General features: G+C 32.2%; 1 protein-coding gene across 3 annotated transcripts in view; it reads right to left on the reverse strand.

Annotated features, from left to right (window-relative positions):
* LOC129943424 (A disintegrin and metalloproteinase with thrombospondin motifs like) overlaps nucleotides 1-22540 on the reverse strand; it is a 171364-nt gene that overhangs the window by 117932 nt on the left and 30892 nt on the right. For all 3 annotated transcript variants that reach the window (XM_056052860.1, XM_056052859.1, XM_056052861.1), the window contains exons 3-4: nucleotides 20684-20772; nucleotides 1327-1830 (exon numbers count right to left, since the gene is read on the reverse strand). In XM_056052860.1, coding sequence (XP_055908835.1) covers nucleotides 1327-1830; nucleotides 20684-20752 — 573 coding nt within the window. In that variant the 5' untranslated portion in view covers nucleotides 20753-20772. The remainder of the gene's footprint in view (nucleotides 1-1326; nucleotides 1831-20683; nucleotides 20773-22540) is intronic.

The following is a 22540-nucleotide window of genomic DNA, read 5'->3' on the forward strand; positions in this document are numbered from 1 at the left end:
GTCTACACATTTAAATAAGTCAAAATATTGACCGACAATTCTTTCCACATTCGTGTTGTGCATCTAAAGACAAAATCTTTCCACTTAAAAGTGGTGAATATTTTGCTGTCACAGTTTATAGTTTTGCCAGAAAAGATTCCTGATGACGCGTTATTTGACAAAGATGTGGAGAAAATTGATGAAGTTATCGACAACATAGACCAGCAAACACAAATATTGACTTTGGACTCAAATTCTTTAAGACAATATATACAAAAATATTGAAAAACTTACTAAATTATAATATGTCGACTCAATTGTTTCTATACAAAGTTTCTTAAACGAATTGATAGTTACGAAAAAAAAAAGAATTTAGCGTTTTTTGCAATTTCAGCTAGTTTTGTTTACAAAGTATTTAAGATGCGAAATTTCCAACAATAAATTATAAAATGGCAATTCAAAACATCATTTTACACTTACATTTTTCATCGCCTGTTTTTTAAATTTCTACTAAGCCGTTAAAGTAATAAGTATGTGGGAGTATCTTCTAAAAGACTTACGTTTATTGCCATAACCTATAAATCATGCACCAATTTTACGGATTTTATAGCTTCTTGACTACTTTTGCAAAAGAGCAAAAGCTTTACCGACATCAGGACACTCTAAGTGTTTATGTTATGTTAGCAAACAACAAATATCATAAAAAATGCATTATTAAACCACTCCCAAAATTTTTAACAACTTAACACAGAACAAAATCTTAAATCCACTTCATGATTACCAAATTATATTGCGCAATGTCCATCAATTCGCGCAGACATATTCCATTATAATATAACCAACTCATTCAGGTTAAGTAGAACCAAATGGTCTTCTTACTAAAAATTACTATGCATACAATGAACCTACATATCAGCTCTATAAAACTACAGGTATGTACTGTACAACATATCACCACACTTATACATACTTCACTATTTCAAATTCTCAAAAAATCTGTTTTATATCTTTTCTTCAAAATTTATGCACAATAAAATTGCAATAAATTAGGAATTCAATCACTATAGCAGTGTTGTGTTAGTAATCACAAAACTTGTCAATAAAACGCCAAATAAGATGCAAACAAAACAACAGCAAACACCATCCGCCAGCTCACTCAAACCTAAAAACTAAAAACCCCAGGTGTAGGATGTTGGGTGTAGTATTATATGGGGATCATGTTAGCAAAATTATTTATGCAAAATGAAATAATTCAAAACCACACTGTGTAGTCTGAAGCCATTTGAGAAATTCAATCATAAAACGAAAATAACACTCAACACCACTTAGAGCTTTGACTTCACTTACCTCATTCTGAACCTCCTCCAGGGCAAGACCATGTGTGGCATTTGGTTCGCTGCGAATTGTAAACATACGCAGCGATTCGGGACCGTTTTTGAAGAGACCATCGGTTGGTCGCAACGTTAGATTTAACACTTCACCGAATGCACTTAGGGACACATTGTGCTCCTTAATTCCACTTAAATCTAGATTTTTTAATTTCTCACTATAACTTTGATCACTAATGCTGTTCGCACTCGCTCCCCCACCATCCGATTGGTGAGCTTGAAGTTTCAATTCACTGTAGTAGGGACTTTTACTAAGGTCCTTTTTGACGTGGTGAGCTTCTTTTCCGTTTTGGGCACCACCGAACATATTATTGTCAACGCTCCTTCGACGGCGGAATAATAATTCACCATTGTGTTCTGTACCGAGATGTTCGAGCTGGACGAGTTCATAGTTCGGCACTGAGGCTATGTCCTCCACGTGGAACACGGATTGTAGTTGCTCAGGTGACATTTTTGTGTGAACCTGAAATTACAACAAAAAAAACAAAAAAGCCATGAATATCATTAAAAAATGTGGTGTACGTGAGGTGCAAAATATTTTAATTTATTCTTCCTATGTTAATTATTATTATCAAAAAGATGTTAAGGCTAGAATAATGTAACATCAAATCTCTAAGATAAGTTGTCTGACACGATAAAAGGGTTTTTTTTTATCACATTGACGTAGTTTATAAATTTAATGGATTCAGGTGTTTTAAGCCCTTCTTTTATTCGAAAGTAAAAGTTGTAGAGAATCACATCCCTTCCCTTTCCCTTTGATGAAAATAAAAGTAAAGAATATCTTTAATCGATCTATTTCTCTATAGTTATAGAAGAAAAACACAACATGAGGAAGTAATTAATTTTCGAGTTTAAATTACTTAATTAAGAAAAAAGAACAATTCTAATTTTTATAAAAAAAAAAATAAAATGAAACTACGTATTTCTTTTGAATATATATTAAAAAATTATTAAAATAAGTTAATAAATGGACATCGATGGTGGCCTGGTCATAGTAAATAATCAACTCATACATAATACATTAAATGTGAATTAAAGATCGATTGAAACTTTTTGTTTTTTGTTCTATACCCTGATGGATGGTTTTAACATAATTGAAAGTTAAAAAATAAACTTTGTCAATTTAAGTCATCGATGGTAATTTTTTGAAGAGTTTTTTTTTTTTTTAAATTAATGAAACGTGCAAAAATTTTAAAGTGATCCAATCTTTTGGAAAATTATCCGTGAACTTTAAAAAATCACTCGTTTTATTGAAAATAAAGTATATCAAATCAGGAAACAAATAGAAACTAATAGATTATTTCTTTTTAAGTGCAAATATCTGAAAATTAACACTTAAGGCAAAGAGCAACTTCTAAATGTATTTGAGGTAGAATCAGTTAGCAAATTATGGAGATATCAGAACATACCTAAATACGTTGTTTCAAGACATTTTTAAAGGTCTTTTAGAAGATATTTGATTACGAAACAATGGCAAAAATTTCTTGGAAAAAAGTTAGAAAATAGATGACCAAAAAATGTTCTTAAAAGCTCATCAAAACTCTCTTCTTGCTTCGACATTTGAACGGCTTGTTTTTCAAAGATTAGTTTCTTCTGGTCGAGCATGTTCTCGAAATATGTCTAAAAGACATCTTTTACAGCTTTGAACTATTATAATATCGTAACTATAAATTCCTTAATTCGGTCAAGTTTAAGCAGTTTTTATGTTGTAGATAAAAAAAACAACGAAGTACAAATAGAATGGTTTGCACAATTCGTCAATCTTTTTGGATTTAATATGCTTCAGACGACTAAATATTTATAAGTCTTAAAATCCAATCGTACAGTAGTCATTATAAAGAACTTGACCATAGTTTTTGATTACTTAAAAGGTCCCTCAGGCACCTAAATTAAATTTAGTGATGATATTGTTTACAAAAAATTAATTATACTTAAAGACGATTTCTCTACTGGTCCTGATGGTTTGCCGCTTTAAAAAAATATGCTTCCTCTCTATGTTGACGACTTTAGGTACTATTTTATTTTTCCATTTCTCGAGCTATCTTCCCAGAGCTTTAGAAAGATTTCTTTATTTTTCCTGATTATAAAAAAGAAGCAAGAAATAATATTATGAACAGCAGGCCTATAGTCAAGCTTTTTGTTCAATTCCAACGCTTTTCAAAAGAATTGTATTCGACACAGTCTTTACTCATTGCAGACTTATTTTCTTACCAACAATAAGGAAATTTGTGTTTAAAACTCTAAACGAATAAGAGAAAGGGAATGGAATGGAATAAAAAGTAAAGCCTTTAATAAAATCTGTCACCAAATTATTTATCTTAAACTTAGAACCCTTGATTTTCCAACATTTTTTATTGCATGGCGCAGTCGTACCTTGAGAACCACCAATTAAGAGTTTTTTTAAGTTCTCAATTTCCGATCCCATTATTGCAAACACAGAAGCCCTCAAGTGAGCCACCTTGGTCCATTATTGTTTGTCTTAACTATCAACGACGTTATTAATGGCATTGATAATTTACGCTATTGACATAAAAATAACAATGGTTTTTTGTACTCCATACGATTCTGTCTAACTCCAAAATGATCTTGACTAATTTCAGACTTGGAGCGAAAATAATTTTTAAGAACTCAATTTAGCTAAATGCCAATTCATAACACCCATCCCTAAGCGATCACATGTTCCCTACCGAACTTACAGTCTGTAGGGATGATTACCATTCATTCGATCTATTTTATTTTGGACGTCATTTTGATTATATTATTAATAAGGCCAACTCTCCCTTCGCTTCATCAAACGTTGGTCTACAAAATTCTCGAAAACCTATATCATTAAATTTCTATACACCATCTTTTTCAGACGTCTACTTAAAACGCTAGTCAAGTCTGGTTGCCACATCAGAACTCTCACTCTTGAAGAATTAAATCTGTACATCGATTTCTTCGACTTGCCCTCCGCGATCTTCCTTGGGGTGATAATCTATTCTTACCACCTTACGAAGATGGTTTAAAACTTATTCATCTATAAAGCGTCTACAGCAGCTTTTGAAAGAGGTAACATAGACTCATTATTTTTTCTTGAAAAGATTCCTAAATATAATCCAAGGAACGTCAGACAGGCCCCTATTTTTCGTCTTCTCTTACTAGAAAGCAATTTTCTAAACATTTTGCAATTAACTAGCTATTCTCAAATAGGGATCCTTTGTTGAACTTTGTTGTAAGCTTGTTTCAAATTAGTAAAGTAATGTTTTTAGCTAAGTAACTTATTAAAATGGCTTTAACAAAATACATCAAACATAAAAACACACAAAAACTTCGAAGACTTTTGAATTAAACAATGTAAATGTAAAATAAGTCAACTAAATTAGCTAAAATGATGGGATAACGTTAACTCACGACAATAAGGAATGACTTAGTTAAGAATATGAGGATTGGATAATAGATTGGTAAAGTTTTATTATCAAAGAGTTTTATTTATCACAGAAACTTCATTAAATACACCCGCTTGTTGAACTAAAAGATATAAAAATGCAACTTTAAATTTTGGTTACGCAAGTAATTAAAACCGCCAAGTCAGTATAGGCACTTAAGTATGTCCTTAACAAATTAAACAAAAAATAAACCACTATAAGCTTTTACAATGCCTAAATAATTACAAGTTTCGTTTACGTATATCCGTTCAATTAATTTCCACTAAAACCTAACTTATATTTTTACTATTTTTGTATATCTCGAAAACAAACATTGCAATTTAACTACACCTTCCAGCAAAACATTGCTCCATTTTTATCTTTCGTCGACACAACAAAAAACGCTGAACTTATCGATCCGTAGCAATTGATTATTTCATTACGAATTTTGGTTGCTCTAATGACGAAATTTAATTTATCCCTCAAGCGCCTCTATAAGCTGAGTTTTTCTTTTCTTAAACTATTACAACAAGAAAAACCTAAAACAAGATCACAAAAGTAGCTCTCGAACAACAACTTGAGGAGGTTGTTAGTTATATATAGGTTCGACAACAATAGCAGCAAAACTAGCGGACGACAATTTTTCCCGCCATTCAAAAAGATTTTGCAGCTTAAAGATTTCGATTTCATTTGATGCCGGTTCAGGGAGCTCAACTAAACAACTAACTACTTCAGGCCAGTGGAATTCATGCTAACCAATGGCTCATTGGAGATACCAGATGCCAAGCTCTCTTACGTCGCGTTGCGTCTGTCGCGTCGTTTGTCCGTCGGGTCCGTCGTTGGTCGTCGGTCGTTAAATGAAAGTATAAAGTTTGTTTAGGCCGTAACAAAAAAATAAATATTCAATTACTAGTCATCAGAAATGCAATCATTTCGACTTGTAAACAAAAGTCCTCCCATAGTTTAATAGCTTGGGCTTCAATTCGACGGAACAATGACTTGGTCACTTCGTCGTATAGGCCTGAAGCCTTAAAATGAGTGCAAATTTTAATTTATTGGTAGGTTGAAGTCATACAATATCAACTTTAACCCGACTCATAACACTGCTTATGATTTCTGTAAATAATCTTGTTTACCTTGTTATTTCTATCTCCTTTACTCTTGTTATAATTTACTTGCGAAAAATATCTTAATTTCGTTCAATTTAATGATAAATATTTATTTAGAAGAACAATTTCCTGAGCAATTTTGTCTTGCAAAATTCTATACTGATACTGGTAGCTCAAAAAAGATTTATAGTGGGCTTTTGACATTTTTCAAATGTCTTAAGATCGATTCTAATACTTTAGCTGCCAATTTTATATTGAATCAAAAGAATTATTGGTCTAGTAATTGTTTGTGTTTTGCTGTCGATTTGTTTATAAGATCAACAAAGAGTGTCGTGGCCGAGCGATTTGTTGGCACTTTGTTTTTACTTTACGGTTGCTATCAAGTCAAATCTTTAATTAATATGTTCTTGGTTATAAAAAAAGGTTTATGACAGCAAGTTGCATAAACGTTATGATACGGACAGGAATATTGAAATGATTGCGTGCATGTTACCAGTCGATATTATTCTTGAAATATGATGAATTGAATATTTAAGTGTTTTGTAAGTGTTTTTATTGTTTTAATTATTAAGACGCTCTTGAATTTTGGATAGACACAAACAAATGTAATTACATTATATTAACAGTAAGTTAAATGGTGGCTCCAAGGGGTTCGTAGGGGACTTGACGGCCCGCCTTTCGAAATTATTATGTTTCAATTTTCGTATGGAATTCGAAACATATCGTATTGAGATATTGTATATGACTTCAGTTTTATTTTACTGCTTTAAACTTTGTTGAAAAAATACTACTTTTAACTAAGGGTAAGACCAAGAACGTAATATAAATTGGAAATTCCAAATATTCAGCACAAATTCATCAACTCTTAACCATTATACGATCCATAGGGGAGGTCATATTTGCCATAAAGCTTATACAATTAAGTTGTATGAGTACAGATTTTATATAAAGATTTGTTAGTAATTTAACGATATTCATCACAATTTTGTTTGTTTTCATAAACAATTAAAATGTTTGTTTTCACACAATGTAAAATTTAAAAAATTTGCAGTCTTTTCTGAGAAAAATATTCAGGTTCTTAAGAAGAAGCATTGGATAAGAGATCGACAATTTGATATTTTTAGTTTGCTTCAAATTCCTGAAACTCGTCTTCAATTAAACCTTAATTTTTTGACACTCTTAATAGTGTAATGCTTTCTTAAAGTATTTTTTTCTTTCAAAATTGATTTTCTATTAAATATAAGAACTTTGAAAAACTTTTTACTTTTTGAACTCAATTTTCTTTGCATACTCTAAAACTGAAATTTAAACACTAATTTCAACAATGTAAATGTCTCAAAAACAGCAAAAGTGACACTTGCTAATTGAAAAAACTCTAATGAACCTTTCATATCTATTAATTTAATATAAAAGCCTTGAATCTCTTGAGAACTGAAATGAACAGAGAACCCTAAATATAATTTGTATTTATTTAAATATAAGAGAAGTTATGGACTTAAATGCAACTATTTAATTAAATTCATGAACCAAACAATTTTCTGTCTTCAATTGTTACAATTGTTTTGTTGACTCCTTTAAGGTCAAAATGTTTTCAAAAGATTAACGCAAAACAATAATTTTTTAGAATGTGTCTTTCATAGCATCAGCACCAATCTACACAGGGCTGGATTGAGAGAAGGGGAAACGGGGCGTAGCTTCGGGGACTCTACAAACTGGGGGCCCCACAATAGAGACTTCGGAAAATTTTTGTTTCAAATTCCAACTAATAGACACTAGTAAACATATTTTCCTTTTATATGCATTTTTTTTGCTCTTTTACCTTTACGTACAACCTACAGTACATTGTACATACATGATTATTTAATTATATTAATCTTAAATAACAGAAATCATTGATCTATATTTGTTCACTTCAATCATGCCATCAGTAAAATATCAAAATCTCAAATGGCACTGATAAGAAGCACTTCTAATTCAATACCCATCTTGAGGGAGTACCCAAATTGCTTAATGGTTGAGTGGGGTGGTACTTTCCCGCAACTTCAGAGGTTGGGTATTCGATTCAAGGTCTCTACAAAGCGGCCAGTTTTTAGTCTTGAAAACGTTCAGCGACACTCGTTGGTCTTGTCGAGCTGAAGCTACGAAAGCCTTAGTCAACGGCTATTCGGAAATCGAAGAAGCTCTAACCAGCATATCTTCCATTAAAGAGCAAGAACACATCGTGAGGAATGAAGCAAAGCACCTTCTACAGAAGATAGGTGGTCTCGTAACCGCTTTGTTTGCAACATTTTGGAACGATATCTAGGAGCGATTCAACGCTACAAACAAGATGTTGCAAGTCCCGAAAATGATTCTTGAATCGTCAATGCATACACTAGAATCATTGAAATCATTCGTGGAATCCAAACGAAATGATTTTGATTAATACGAGGAAGCAGCGAAAAAAAAATATCCCATCCGTACTGATAAATATGTACAATCACACACCCGTACCATAACGAGAAATGTGAGGTTGAATCCGCTCGATTACGGGAAAGCACAAGACGTTAATCTGTCACCCAAGGAAAAATACAAAGTATCCGCCTTCATCCCAGCGATTGACCAGCTATCCGTTTCTATTACTTAAAGACTGCATGACTATGAAGCTGTACGTTCGAGACTTGGATTCCTGAATCACATCGAGAAGATGGATGCTGAAAATTTGCACGCTGCAGAAGAGGCATTAGTGAAAGTGTATCCAAATGATTTAGAACCTAGTCTTGGTAATAAGATGGTTCAATTTGTGCCTTTGATTGACTCATACAAAAAGGAGAAGGACTATGGAAAAGATCAATTGCCGGAACTATTTTACTACCAAAATCTCGAAAATCAAAATTTCAGAGTTACATTCCCAAACCTCGAAATTGGATTGAGAATGTATTTGGCTTTGATGGTAACCAATTGCACTGGAGTGCACTCATTTTCAAAAATGAAAATTATAAAAAATAGTCTTCGAACCACGATGGGACAAAACCATCTATAGAAGCTTTCTTTACTGAGCATTGAAAACGATTTACTCCGAGAACTGAATTTCAACGAAATCATCAGCGATTTTTCGGCGAAGAAATCTCTAAAGGTTCCGTTCGGTAACCCTAAAATTTAATTTTAGATAATTCTTTTTTCCGTTAATATTTGTACGTGTTTGTTCAATGCTGGAATTTACTTCGTTGGACAATAAATTATTTATTGAAAAACTCGAGTGAAAAAAATGGTATTCTTTGTAATAATTTGGGGCGAGGGGGCCTCCGCTCCTTTATTGGCCCGTGGCCTCTGGACCTCTAAATCCGGCCCTGAATCTACAAGTATTTGTCAAATCAGATTCTTTTTTATTTCCCTCGAAAAAAAATCAAATTTTTCTGACAAACTTCCTCATTTTCTGGGTTTTTGCATAGATATTTTTTTAGTGTTCCTTGCATTTTTAGAAATGCCAATAAAAACAAAATATATTATTTTTGGAAAAATGGTGCGTTTCAACAAATTAAAAAAATTTCTAACATTTCTGTGCAAAATGCAAAAAAGAACTTCTAAACTATTGTAATTAAACTCTTAAAAATGGCATATTTTCAAATACGTTTTAATCTAATAATACTTTGATATATAGGAAGTCGTCTAAATTAAATAATAAGACTTGCTGGCCAACACCGTTCTAAAATAATTGATTAATTAAAGTTGTCACTTTAGCCCTTGAAATATGTAAATATAAGGTTATGATACCGATTATGCTATTTAAATTGTTAGCAGAACAAGAATATTTTAAAGCGGTGCTCAAAAACTCATCTTTATGTTAGTTGTGTGACCCATCTTCCCACTGATTAAAAATCTGGATCCACCCTTGAGTAGAGGAAGACCGCGGATCAGGTGGAGCATAGAAGTGACCTCACCCAACGTGGAATGCGCAATTGGAGACATCTAGCTTGGGACCGAGCTTTATGCTTAAAGTCAGTATTGGATATATTAACATCATCTTCGTGGAAATATTAAAACAAAATATATAGACTCATGGGTACAAATATTTTTAATATTTTCGTGATTTTATTCACGATGAATATAATGAATGGTCATCTCGTTTTGGCTTGGTCTTGAGGTAATCATTGATTATAATGGGGCAGTTGTTGACAGAAGACGGGATCAACATTGTTTTGAATAGTAAGTGTTGAACAATTAGCTGATACATCTATGTTCCCGCTAAAAAGTGACGTAAATTTCTTAAGTTTTTCTTTTTTCTTAAAACAACGTTTAGTTTTTGTATATAAAGTTTTATTTTTAACAACTAAAAAGGTCCAAACTTTTTTTTACAAGCTTTTAAGTTTTCAGTACAGATTTTATTTTCAATTCAATAAATCGAAGAAAAACTTCTTTTGACAAAAAAAAAAAATAAAGTGAAAACGTTCATTTTGCCTTGCACCAAAATTAGTTTTAAAGGGTTTTGATTTAGATTTGAATCAAGCCAATAATATGTAGGTATTAACAAACAACACGATTGTTTCAAACACAAATAATGGAGTATTTTTTTGGAACATAACAAAACTGCTATGTACTGAATTTGAAGAAAATTCAATTATCCCATTAGGGTTTGAGCCAAATTTACAATGTAACATTTGGACATTAAATTGCAGACCGAAGATTCGAAAGTAAGACAAATAATTCTCAAATTTACAAAAGATGAAGAACTTTTTTATTACTTCATTACTGTCCACTTTTAAGTGTACTGTTTTATTAAGCAAAAAGAACTTCACACCATAATTAACCAAAGACTATGTAGTTACAGGGTGTTGTGTTAAATTTCTATCTGTCCAATCTAATCAATGCAAATTCCTCAAAATTAAATGTTATTATTCTAATTCTTATACAACAATTTGCTTTAAAACTAAACTTTCAGCTATCTCTCTAACATTGTCCCATTAATATTTCTACAAATGTTTACTGTTTCTATATACTTCGTACGATTTCACTATGGTTTTCATGTTTCGCAGTGATTAAATGTCAAAAATCAATTCAAACTTGATAAGTTTCTTTCATTTATATTCGAGCTCAGAACTTGAAAAGTTAATTTATTTATGCATATAGCACTTAACAAATTAAATTATTATATATTTCACAAAATGTAAGTTTCCAATCAAATTAACTTGTACACCCTGTAAGAGTGATTGAAAATGTCTTTAAAAGATTAAAGCCATCAGTTTAAGAGCACATGATCTCTTAGTTTTAACATAAACATATACTTTCATGGCCTGTCAATTTACTTACAATGTATAGTCTTGCAATCGCGTTAATACAAAGTCTACTTAAAATGTGACACTTAAATCTTTAGCACACACAAATCGGACATTCATAAAAAACTACAAGAACCAACTTTAATTATTGGCCTTGTTTGTTGAATTGACCAAATCAAATCGATTTTCATATTATTAAACTCTCAAAACCAAGATTAAAATAGGTACAACAAAAATCTAATGCTATAAAAGTGTCTATATAAATTGGTAACTGAAACCAAATACAAAATTTTTACACAAACTTTGAACGCGAATTAATCAATAAAAAAAAAGTTCAAGGCTTCAAAATAATACAACCGTTAACGAGTCTTAATGAGGTGCCACCTCTTACTCAAGTAACACACTTAGCGTAGAACTTAAAGTCACAGCAAAAATGGGTGCTTGAATATCTTTAAAAGATGTATCTACAATAATCTGAATTCGATACCTTGTGATTTCTGAGCAGTAATTGCAAAATATCATCAGCTTGCATTCGCGCTCGCGTTCGAGTGGTATGCGCCGGGAACTCACGCTCACGATCATCAGAGCAGGAAGCAAGGTTTAAAGCCGCAGAATTGTAACACCCATCCGCGGTCGGCCATATTGAATTTCGGAGATCTTAACGACCACAAACGACCTCGCCAAACAGTCATCCGGTCCCGATTGGATTTTTTCATTTCAGCTTGAATCGACAATATGACACGATACAAGCTTCAGGTAAGACCGAAGTTAAGACTCATAAGAATATGTACCTAAAGCTATAGTAACCCGAATGCATAATTAAATGTTGATCTTAAGATGAGATCAAGTGTTGTTTTTCTTTGTATAACGGTTTATTGTTGTATAGTAATTGTTCGCCAAAAAATTATAATATTCCGTAATTAGTATTTTTTTTTATTTTTCATTCGTTTATTTTATAGCAAATCTTGGCTTATTGTCTTGTGGTCCAGATAAGACTTGGTGTGTAACGAGTGCCAGACTGTGAGTAGAATTATTATTGTTATGATTGCAAAATAACATTTGTATGCTTTTGACATAGACATTTTTTTTGTGGTAATTTGTGACGGTTTTGAGATTTTAAGGTCGTTTAGAAAAATATTTTATTGTTTTATTTCAAGTTTGGACTTTTATTTAACAGTTTTTATCCATAGTATATTTGTGCACTTATATTTACAGTTCATGGCGAAAAGTTTCAACTTGTTGAGAAGGTTCAAAGTTTGGCGATTAAACAAAGTCCAAATAAGACAAATCTTTTTAAGTTATTAAACATAACAATAAATTCTTGTGTAGCTGAATTGGTGGGATTCATTAGGAATGTAGGACATAATTTAAAAAGAATTTTGTTTTGAATATATGTACATTCCAATGAGTTGGAAATATTGAGCCGTTCCACATTCATTCATAGCAGCTAAAGAAAGTACATGATCACTACACTAGGTTGGTCTGTAATGTCAAGAGTATAAAATTCCTTAATTGCAAAATTCTGTCAATATCAGAATTGAATGATTGATTGATTAAATGACGCTGCCTTTGAAACTTTATAATCCCAAAGACAAGATTAGAAAATAGAAGCACTGCACCTTTGCCTAACAAAGAAATGCTTAGCCTTAAACATCCAGCTCGAAATTCACAACTCCACTGTGAACTTGAAAAAAGAACTCAGAGTCCTTATTGATATTCGGTGGAAACCTCAAATGGAACTTCACATAAAAAAAAACTATTTAGATCTTAAGACTAGAAACAATGGACTGAAAATTAATAACGAAATTACTCTCATAGAAAATTTTTACATCTGGAAACTGCTCCAAAAGCTCTATTTGAAGGTACCCTTTAACACAACATCAACTTATTTTTGTGTACTTCGAAGAAAAACTTAACAAAACTAACAACAAAGAAAACACACACTTCAATTTAACAATTCCTTATGCTTCACATTGAACTAATTGAATTTGTCAAGCCTTTGGGAACATTCTACACTGATGGATCCTATAGGAATAATTATTCTACTTGCGTAGTAATCGAACTGAAAGCAAACACCGAAGAAATCACCCTTTTTCAAGGCATTCTTCTAGACACTGCGGTTGTCTAGGTCACAGCATTGACAAAAGCTATTTCTACAGCACAGCCTATTTGAAAAGACGTTGATCCTCACCGACAATTTAAGTACTCTAAAACAAAACTCTAACCACTGAAGAACGCATAACTTTATACCTTCCTAGAAAACCCGTCGAACTCTGTTTCGTCACTAGATGGCTTCGTTTTTTGTAACATTTCGTTTGGGGATTAAAAGGCAAAGAAAAATTTTTGTTTTGTTTTATATTTGAAAAGGAAAAATTTTATTTCATTTCACAAAGGTAATGAATTCATTTCGATTACAAAAATGAAGTGTAATTTAGTTGAACTTCTCTAAGTAAAAATATACTTGTCCGCAAATTCACGTTTCATTGAAGTGCTCTTTGGTTAACAACATCTTTTGTTTTTTGGTCTGACGGTAACACAAACAAAGCGGATGGTTTCCCAACTCGTGAACACGCAAACACTAAGCGATTATCCTTGCGACTTATTAATTGTCATTGCGAACGCAAGGCGAACCGGAAATTGCCATCGTTTGAAGTCAAACGGAAGATTAGTCGGATTTATTGGTATTCGAGGAATATATACATTTTCACCTGCGTACTTTCCAAAGTGGCGGTGAATTCAAATTACGCAATATCATAATAACTGAACCAACTTTGAGTTGCAAGTTATGTGGTGGAAAGCCTGCTTACTCCAGAGAATTCCAAAACTCCATTGGATAATTTACATCGGGATTTGTTATGGAATCAACGGATTTGTATGTAACCAAATCACCAGCGAATTTTGATTGTATGTTGAAATTCAGTGCGTGAACATCATTATTCCTTGCAGCGAGAATTGCCCGTTGACCAAGCATAATTCTGATAATTCTCACTAATGTTGGGGAAAACATTTTCAATAAGGGCTAATTGAGAGTCTTCAAATCGACAAAAGTCGTTGGTAAGAGTAATTAATAAAGTTGTCGCACCAACTGGAACTTTTCCATTTCCAACAGCAAACAATTGTTTGGGAAATTGTGCAACACTTTGATCATTTTAAAGTTGAACTCTCATATTAGAGGTTAGCGATAATGTTTGTACGTTATTCCACAAAAGTGATGCCTTCAGGCAAGCATTCAATTCATCTGCATGCGTTCCACGGGGAATTAGTGGCAACGTCTGCCTGGAATCGCCTGCCAACAATATCATCAGACCACCAAAGAAGTTGTTACTTCGTCGAAGAACCAAAAGTGAAGTTAAGTGCTTCAAGTGATTTCTTATGTGCCATTGTGCACTCATCCCAAACAATGAGCTTGCATTGCATCAACAATTTTTCCATTCCACTGGATTGGGAAATATGGCATGTTGGAGTATAAGTTGTGTTTTAAATTGAGTGGCAACTTAAGTACAGAATGTGCAGTACGACCGCCATCTAGAAGAGTTGCCGCAATTCCAGATGATGCTAACGCCAAAGCTATGTCACATCTTGATCGGATAGTGGCCAAAATCAATGAACTGACAAATGTTTTCCCTGTTCCTTCAGGTGCGTCCAGGAAGAATAGACCAACAGTATTATTGTCCACTGCTTCCTGCAATGCATCAACATTGTATTGCAGCACTCGATTTAATTTTTAGTTCAATGCATCGTGCATCGATAGATTTGGCGCAATCATTCCTACTTCAATCAGAAGCTTGTTTGCAATAGTCAAGCATTGATCCTCAATCAGAATCATTCCTCCATTGTAGATCTCATACGTTATTTGAAGTCGAAATCTCTAACGTTTCTAGAGATATGGTTGACTAAAAAAGGTTTCCAAAAGTTAGCTTTGGTTTAGAATATAGGGTCCTTGAAACGTCAAAAAATTAAAAAATGTTCAATTTCACAAATTGGACCTTTTACAATAGCTTTCTATACGTAGCTAAACAGAGTTTACCCCTTTTTCTGTTGAATTGTTTCCTGAATTTTGTCTGCTATAAACCTTACGAAGTCCGAGACCTTTCCAACGAATGAAAAACAGTGGAAATCGGTTTGTGTGTTCTGAAGGAAAACCCGACTTATTTTTATATAGGAAAAAACTTTGACATTTAAAACATTAAAAGAAATACTAAAATTATCTTCAATTTTCAGTTTAAGAACATTTATGTATAAGACCAATCAATAATATTAACACGACATCTATGGTCTTGTTGCCCTGATGTCTTCATGTAAAAAATTTTATAATATATCATAATATTATTCATAAGAATAAATAAAAAGCTATTACAGGTGAAACCATTTCAAAAATTAGAAGGTTCAGACTCAAAATCATTTATAAGCAAAAGAAAAAGTGCCGCAGACAAAACGGAACCCTGAGGTACACTATAAATAATAACAGATTCAAAATATTTCACTAGTAGGTTAGGTACTTATAGTAAAATATCCTATGCTATTTTCGATGGGAAAGCTTGTCAAACTCTGTCAAATGGTTTTGAAATATTAAGTGAAATAATGTAACTTACTACCAAACGGTGCAAACAAAAATTTTTGTAAAGACTTGGAGCATAAGTTTGAAAAGTAAAGATTTTGTTTGTCTTCTATTTTGTTGTACTTCTTATTGATGCTCTAATTTTCCCATTCATATAATAATAATGGAATTTTCAATGCCAACATACTGAAAAACAATTTTAATAAAATTTATCAAGATGTATGGTTTCTGTTTAACCATAGATTCATCAGTGTCTTTAAATTATCGAAGGTAAATCTAATTCCAAAACTACGTAAATATATACCATTGCCATCAGTAGTTGTTTATTGGTTTTTCAATTTTGTATCTCTTATCAAATAATTTAAATTGAAAATTCATTGTTATGTAATTTGAGCAATTCAACATCAATTTCTCGTGCATATTTAAATTTTGACCTATACCCAACAACAATAAATGGCTATAGGTATAATCACCGGTTAACTATCACAATTTTGACCTAATTGGCCTTAATCCAATAAGAAGTAAAATCATTTGGAAACTCCATTCAGCATGGGTAAGTAGAAATACCTAATGTTATAAAAAAAAGTAGGCATACATTATTAATATATTCACTCAAACAAACTTTAACAAAAAGTTGTTTATCAAAGAAAATGGTAATAATAATAACAAAAACCATACCAAAACAAACAAACAAAACAAAAGGTGGCCAAGCTACTGTAAGTTAAGTGGCAACCTTGACAACGGTTTTCAATGGCCAAACACGTACTTGGTGTTTTGGGTTTTGAGTATGTTATTATTTGATTTGTTGTAATGATTGACAGTTGTTCTTCCATTGACTTAACATTTATGGAAATTATTTTGTAAGATCAGAAGACACTTGGGAGGAACAATCTGTATGTCATATTAAGACTTCATGAGAAATATATGTACATAGTTCGAAGACACCACTTCTAAAGTGACAAATAACTGACGTATATCTTATTTGGCAATGAGTTTGTCACTAATTGATACTTAAAAGTATATTGAACCTTAGTGGGTTGATGTTAATTGAAGAAGGAAGTTCAAAATGAAATTCAATGATAATACTATTTTACAGGAAAAATAATCACTATGACAGGTAAATAGTTTTTGAAAACTTAAAGTTTGTTTACAGCTGCTTCTTCATTTTAGCCAAAAATATCACTCACCAAATTCGACTTTTTAAGTTCAGAAAAAAGTTCAGTGGCAAGGTCATCTTTTTAACAGCTAAAATATTTCAAATAGCCCACTATTTGGTCAGCTATCACCAATAAGAATTAAACCATTACTAAATATTGAATGAAACACTCTTCAACAATGCATTGAATTTTTAAAATTCACTTGGAACATGGTGAGGTTTCTATATTCATCGAGAAACTCCATCTCCACATGCAATAGCGAAATAAGTGGGAACATTTGAGCTGTCGAGACTCGTAAGTTATAACAATGCTGCTGAAGCACTTAATTTTGACGAAGTCTTAATTTTGACAACGATTGCTTGAAAGAAGCTATTCCACAAACGATATTAAAAGACATGAACTTGCTCTTGTATCCAAAGATTGTTTTTAAAAATATTAATTATATTTTAGGATTTAAAAATGTAACAGGTTATTCACTTTTAAACCGTTTTCTTGTATAGTTGAAAGTCTGACATTTACGATGATGGATCGCTTAATTGGACACCGCATTAAAATTGTTAAAACCTACTGCAAAAATGTTTATTCTGACACGGCCACATATCGTGATTTAAGACGAGGTTATGGTTTACATAATGGTGCAACTACACAAGCGATTGGCAAAATTGTGAAGAAATTTGAAGAGGCTTTATTGGTTACAGATATTGTAAGGCCTCTGCACAGTGCATCACCTTTTCGCTCTTTACATTATGGTGTATTTTGCATTTGGATCTGCACCTGCATCTGTACAAAGTCCATCTCACACAACAACTGAAGTCAGCTGACCATTCACAACGTCGTGAACAACAGACGGCTCAGGGTGATTTTTCGAACAAAATTTTCTTCAGCGACGTAGCACATTTCTCACTCAGTGGGTTTGTTATTAAACAATATTGTCATATAAAGGGTTCTGACAATCCTCAAGTAATTGACGAGAGGCCACTACATCCACAAGAAGTCACTGATGGTACGCTCTTTGGTCCGGAGGTGTGATTGGACCTTAATTCTTCGAATACGACAATGGAACGACTGTCACCGTCAACTTGGATCGTTATGGTCATATGATAACCGACTTTTTTTGCCTGATATTGAAGGAGTAATAGCCTATGTAGATGGTAAGTGCGTTGGACTCTCATGCTAAAGGTCTTGGGTACGATCCATGCCTATGTTATCTAAAGGTTTTTTTACGGGTACTGCCTTTTGCGAGGAATTGACAAATTCTCTAAAAGCAATTCTTGTCATGAAAAGTGCTTGCTCAAATTAGCCATTCGGATTCAGCTTAAAACTGTAGGTCCCCTCCGTTCCTGACACCAGAACTGGCACATAGAAATGGTTGAGAGTTGTAAATCACTAGGTTGTAGTTCTCAACGGACCGTTGGGGCACCCAATTTGTTTATTTATTGAAGAATGCGACTTGGAGACTATGTGGTTTCAACAAGACGGTGCAACATGCCTAAAAATTCCAATGAATATGTCTTTATTGACACATTTCCTGGCCGCGTAGTTTCTTGTGGTGGCACTGCTGTACTTTTTTTTGTGAGAGTAGCGCGAAATACGGGATCTTTTGCAGATAAACATTTAACTCTTGAGCACTTAAAAAGCAACATTCGTCAAGTAATGGCTGATATACCGCCCAATATGTGTCAAAAATTGGTCGAAAATTACCTCAGAACAATGAATGCTTCAAATTTTATAATAAAAATATGTATATGTGTTTTATTTAAGTTTACTTTTGAAACTGCAAAATGGATATCCCTGTATTTTAAGATACAAAACTACATACTTGCAAAATTAAGTTATTTTTCGAAGAAGTGGTCTACAACACTATCATTGTGGACGCGTCAAAAATAAAGTCTATGATAATGCTCAACAATCGGTTCATGATGCCCTTAAAGATGGATTTGGTGAAGTATTCATGAGAAAGATATGGCATTGACGGTCATTTAGATACTGCTTTTCGTTTTTATTGTTATTGGCATTTGTTCCTTGTATTTAATATCAAAAAAAAAAAAACAAATTACTTATAGGAAAACCCTACATTTTAGATTTTTCAATGTTTAATTTAGCAGTTTCATGTTGTTTATCTACCGTGCGTAAGAAATTCCTACAAAAGTCGTTAAAGAATCTCTTATCAAGGAGAACCCGAGATAATTAAATATCACTCGAATATTACAAATTTTGCTTAATGTTTTGAATTTCACATAACAATCCAAATAAAGCAAAAGATGTGGATCGGATATAAAAGTAAGAGTATTCAATGTCTGAGGAATTCAACAAGTTCTCAGAGCATGGGAAAATCACACAAAAGACATTCAATAAAGAATCTCTTCAAGGAGAACCTGTGATAACTAAAGATTGCTGGAATTAATACTTTAGGTTAATTTTTGAATTTCATAAGACAATCCAAATAATCTCAGCCTTAAAAGAACACTTATTTCCTTTAAACCATCAATAACATACAATTTGCTTGTTTATATCGTGAAAACATTAACTTTTATTTATAACTATAAGTCTTATTTTGTGCCCGTCCTTCCTTTTCTATATGAAACAATAAATAAATTAGTATGCAAATAACATTTGACATTGATTTACTATATTTAACAATTAACTGAAAACCAATTTAAAGAAAAAAAAATATTCTCAACATTTGTTTTTTTTTTCTGAGTTATGACAAGAGTTAATATCCATAAATTGATGATTCAAAAGCTCTCAAAGATAATAAATTATATACTATTCCGAGTTAAACACAATAATCGATATTCATCATCAGCCCTTTCATATTTGCATAAATTCATTCGGTTGTTGCTTTCAAAAAAAAAAATAATAACCCAAAATTAACGTCAAATGAAAAATAACTGCGAGCGCCCTCCAACGAACAATCAAGTTATACACTACAACCTTTTTCGCCGGTTAATATTTGCGTTATAGGACCCAACTTAAACTACCATATTGCGTTTGGCTTTGCCTTTACAGTCTCGTGGCGGTCGTCAGTGACGTGCATCGTCATAGTATATAAATAATATAAAAATCCAAATGATATTGAAAATCTACGCGTATCATAATGCAAGAACTCCATCCGACGACCTTGGCCATAATATTCAAAACCCACATCATAAATATATACATATATGTGTACATAAAGCCATATTAACTGCAAATCGCTGTTATTTGTATATAAACAACAAACGACGCACGGGAGGGGCTGTGTTCAAAATGATTAAAAAGAAAAATCCATACACCTGTATATATTAACTTGTTGCACGTATGTATACTTATCTATATATACTTATATATTTGTCTGTTTTATAAAGTTTATTATTGTGACTTTTTGAAGTATTTTGTATGGCATCGAATGGTCACAATAATTACAAATGCTAATATATGCAAACGATGTAAAAATTTTGTAATTGGAATTGAATCAGTCTACGGTGTCGCAGCGGCGATGGTGATGTCGGTGACAACAACAACGACTCCTAAGGAGTGTATATGAGGTTAAATATTTCTGACCAATGAAACCAACGAGTCACATTTCAAAGAAAATCTAGTTAAAGAAAAATAAATTCCAAAATTCATGTGATTTTGAGTTCAGTTGTTTAAATTTGTATATACCTTTCATACATATGTACTCGTATATCTACATATTTACTCATAGTTTCTTTAAGTATCTATATGATTTATTTATTTAGTTTTTTTGGTCATGGTCAATATTAATGGAAAATACTTAATATTTCTAAAACACGTTCTAATTTAAAGAGCAAAAGAATAAAGAACTAACTATTAAAATAACGCCTACTTACATCTGGCATTGCAATGCATGTTGAGTAAATTGACCATAATGTCAAAATTAATCCAGTTATTTGTGTCATTTTGAAGAATATTAATGAATCTGAAAATAAAATAAAAAAAGAAAATTAAGTAAAATAAATGAATGAATAATTTGAAATGAAATAATTTTGTTTGATATCAAAAAACAAAAGAGCTGAGCTTAAAACTTTTTTTGGTGCTTGTTTTCTTAATAATGGATATTTTAATTTAGTTATTTTTTTGTTTTTTAATTGTTATTTTATTTTAATTGTGATATTCATTTACATTATTAAACAATTCAAAAAAGCTTAAAATTAAAGTGTCATTAAAACAAAAAACACAAAGCATAAAACAAATCGTTCACTTAATTGTTTATAAAAGTGTGCAAATTTGAATATGCATATGATATTAAGATTATGAGAGAGATTTGAAAATTAGTTAGCAAGGTCAATAATTTGATGGTAAAGAGAGCCATGTTAAATATAACCAAAAAGCTGATTTGATAAGCACATTCTTAATGTCTCAGACATTTTCTTATAGTTGGAAATTATAAGTAAGACTCGGAAAACTAAAATAGAAAACTTTTTTTTTAACCCGCAGTAAAATATGACAATTCTTAAAACGAACTAAAATGTTTGCAATGAAAACGTAAATGTCATTACAATCTATGTAATTAAACAAAGACATAACTTGATGAAAAGTCTCTAAATTATCATGACGGTCATTTTTATGAATCAAAATAAAAATGGCCCGATGATTCCACCACCAGGATGAAAATCACACCTTAAACCTTTTTGTTAATGGAACGGTGGTTTTTTAAGCATATAGTATTTTCTTCAAAAGTTGCCTTCATCCTTAGTCTGTGAATTTTCATCAAAAGTACCTGTTTTTTGTGTCACATGAATAGGGACAAGATCTTACTTTACCTATTAGAGTGGTTTAGTCAGATAAAAGGATACTCTGGTTGTTTGTGAGCTTAGTATGAGTATTAATTTGATAGAATTTAGAAGTATGGGTAGATGTAAAAGTCTAAACAAGGAGGAAATAGGCCAAATTCGAGCTCACAGAGATCTCGGCAGGACCATTTATTTTATAGCCATCAAAATTAGAAGAGTTCAAATGTTGTATACAACTACCTTAAAAACTTATAAACTTAGAAGGAAGCAACAAAAGAAGAGTGAAGAAAGTCACATAATCTCAGAAAAAGCGGGTGATAGTGAGAGCTGCTTCAAATTTGAGGCTTTCATTAGTAAATTCAAGGCAAAATCTGGGGTAAATGCTAGTAGATCGACTGTTGCTTGGGTGATACTGAAAGCAGACCATAAACGACACCAAAAAGTAAAGAAAAAAACACAAAAGAACTGTGCACACAAGAACCAATGCCTTAGTTTTGCAACAAGTCACATCAGGTTGAATCGAGCTTGATATACTGTCGACTTTTCCTATGAGAAAAAAATTAATTTGGGCGGGCCTGATGGATATATCTGCAATTTTTATAATTTAAGCAAGGAAGACATTTATCTTAAAAAACAGCACAGCAAAGGAGTTGGTGTAAAAGAATCTCTATGAATTTTTTGTAGATTTCAAAGCCGCCTTTGACACTATAAACTTTTAGATTCAAATTTGTCTACAAAGTTCATAAGAATACATGAACAATTTACATCAAATACAAGTTCAGTAGTAAAAGTAGGTATGAGATTGTCAAATCAATTTAAATCTGAAACGGGAGTTCGACAGGGTTGCATTTTGAGTCCCTTGATTCAATCACATTGAAGATCAAATTTCAGGAGGTGTTATTTTTGGAGATGTATTTATCAAGCTGCTTTTATCAGCAGATGACCTTGTCATTC

The sequence above is a fragment of the Eupeodes corollae genome, chromosome 1, assembly GCF_945859685.1.
Source record: "Eupeodes corollae chromosome 1, idEupCoro1.1, whole genome shotgun sequence".
Lineage (NCBI taxonomy): Eukaryota > Metazoa > Arthropoda > Insecta > Diptera > Syrphidae > Eupeodes > Eupeodes corollae.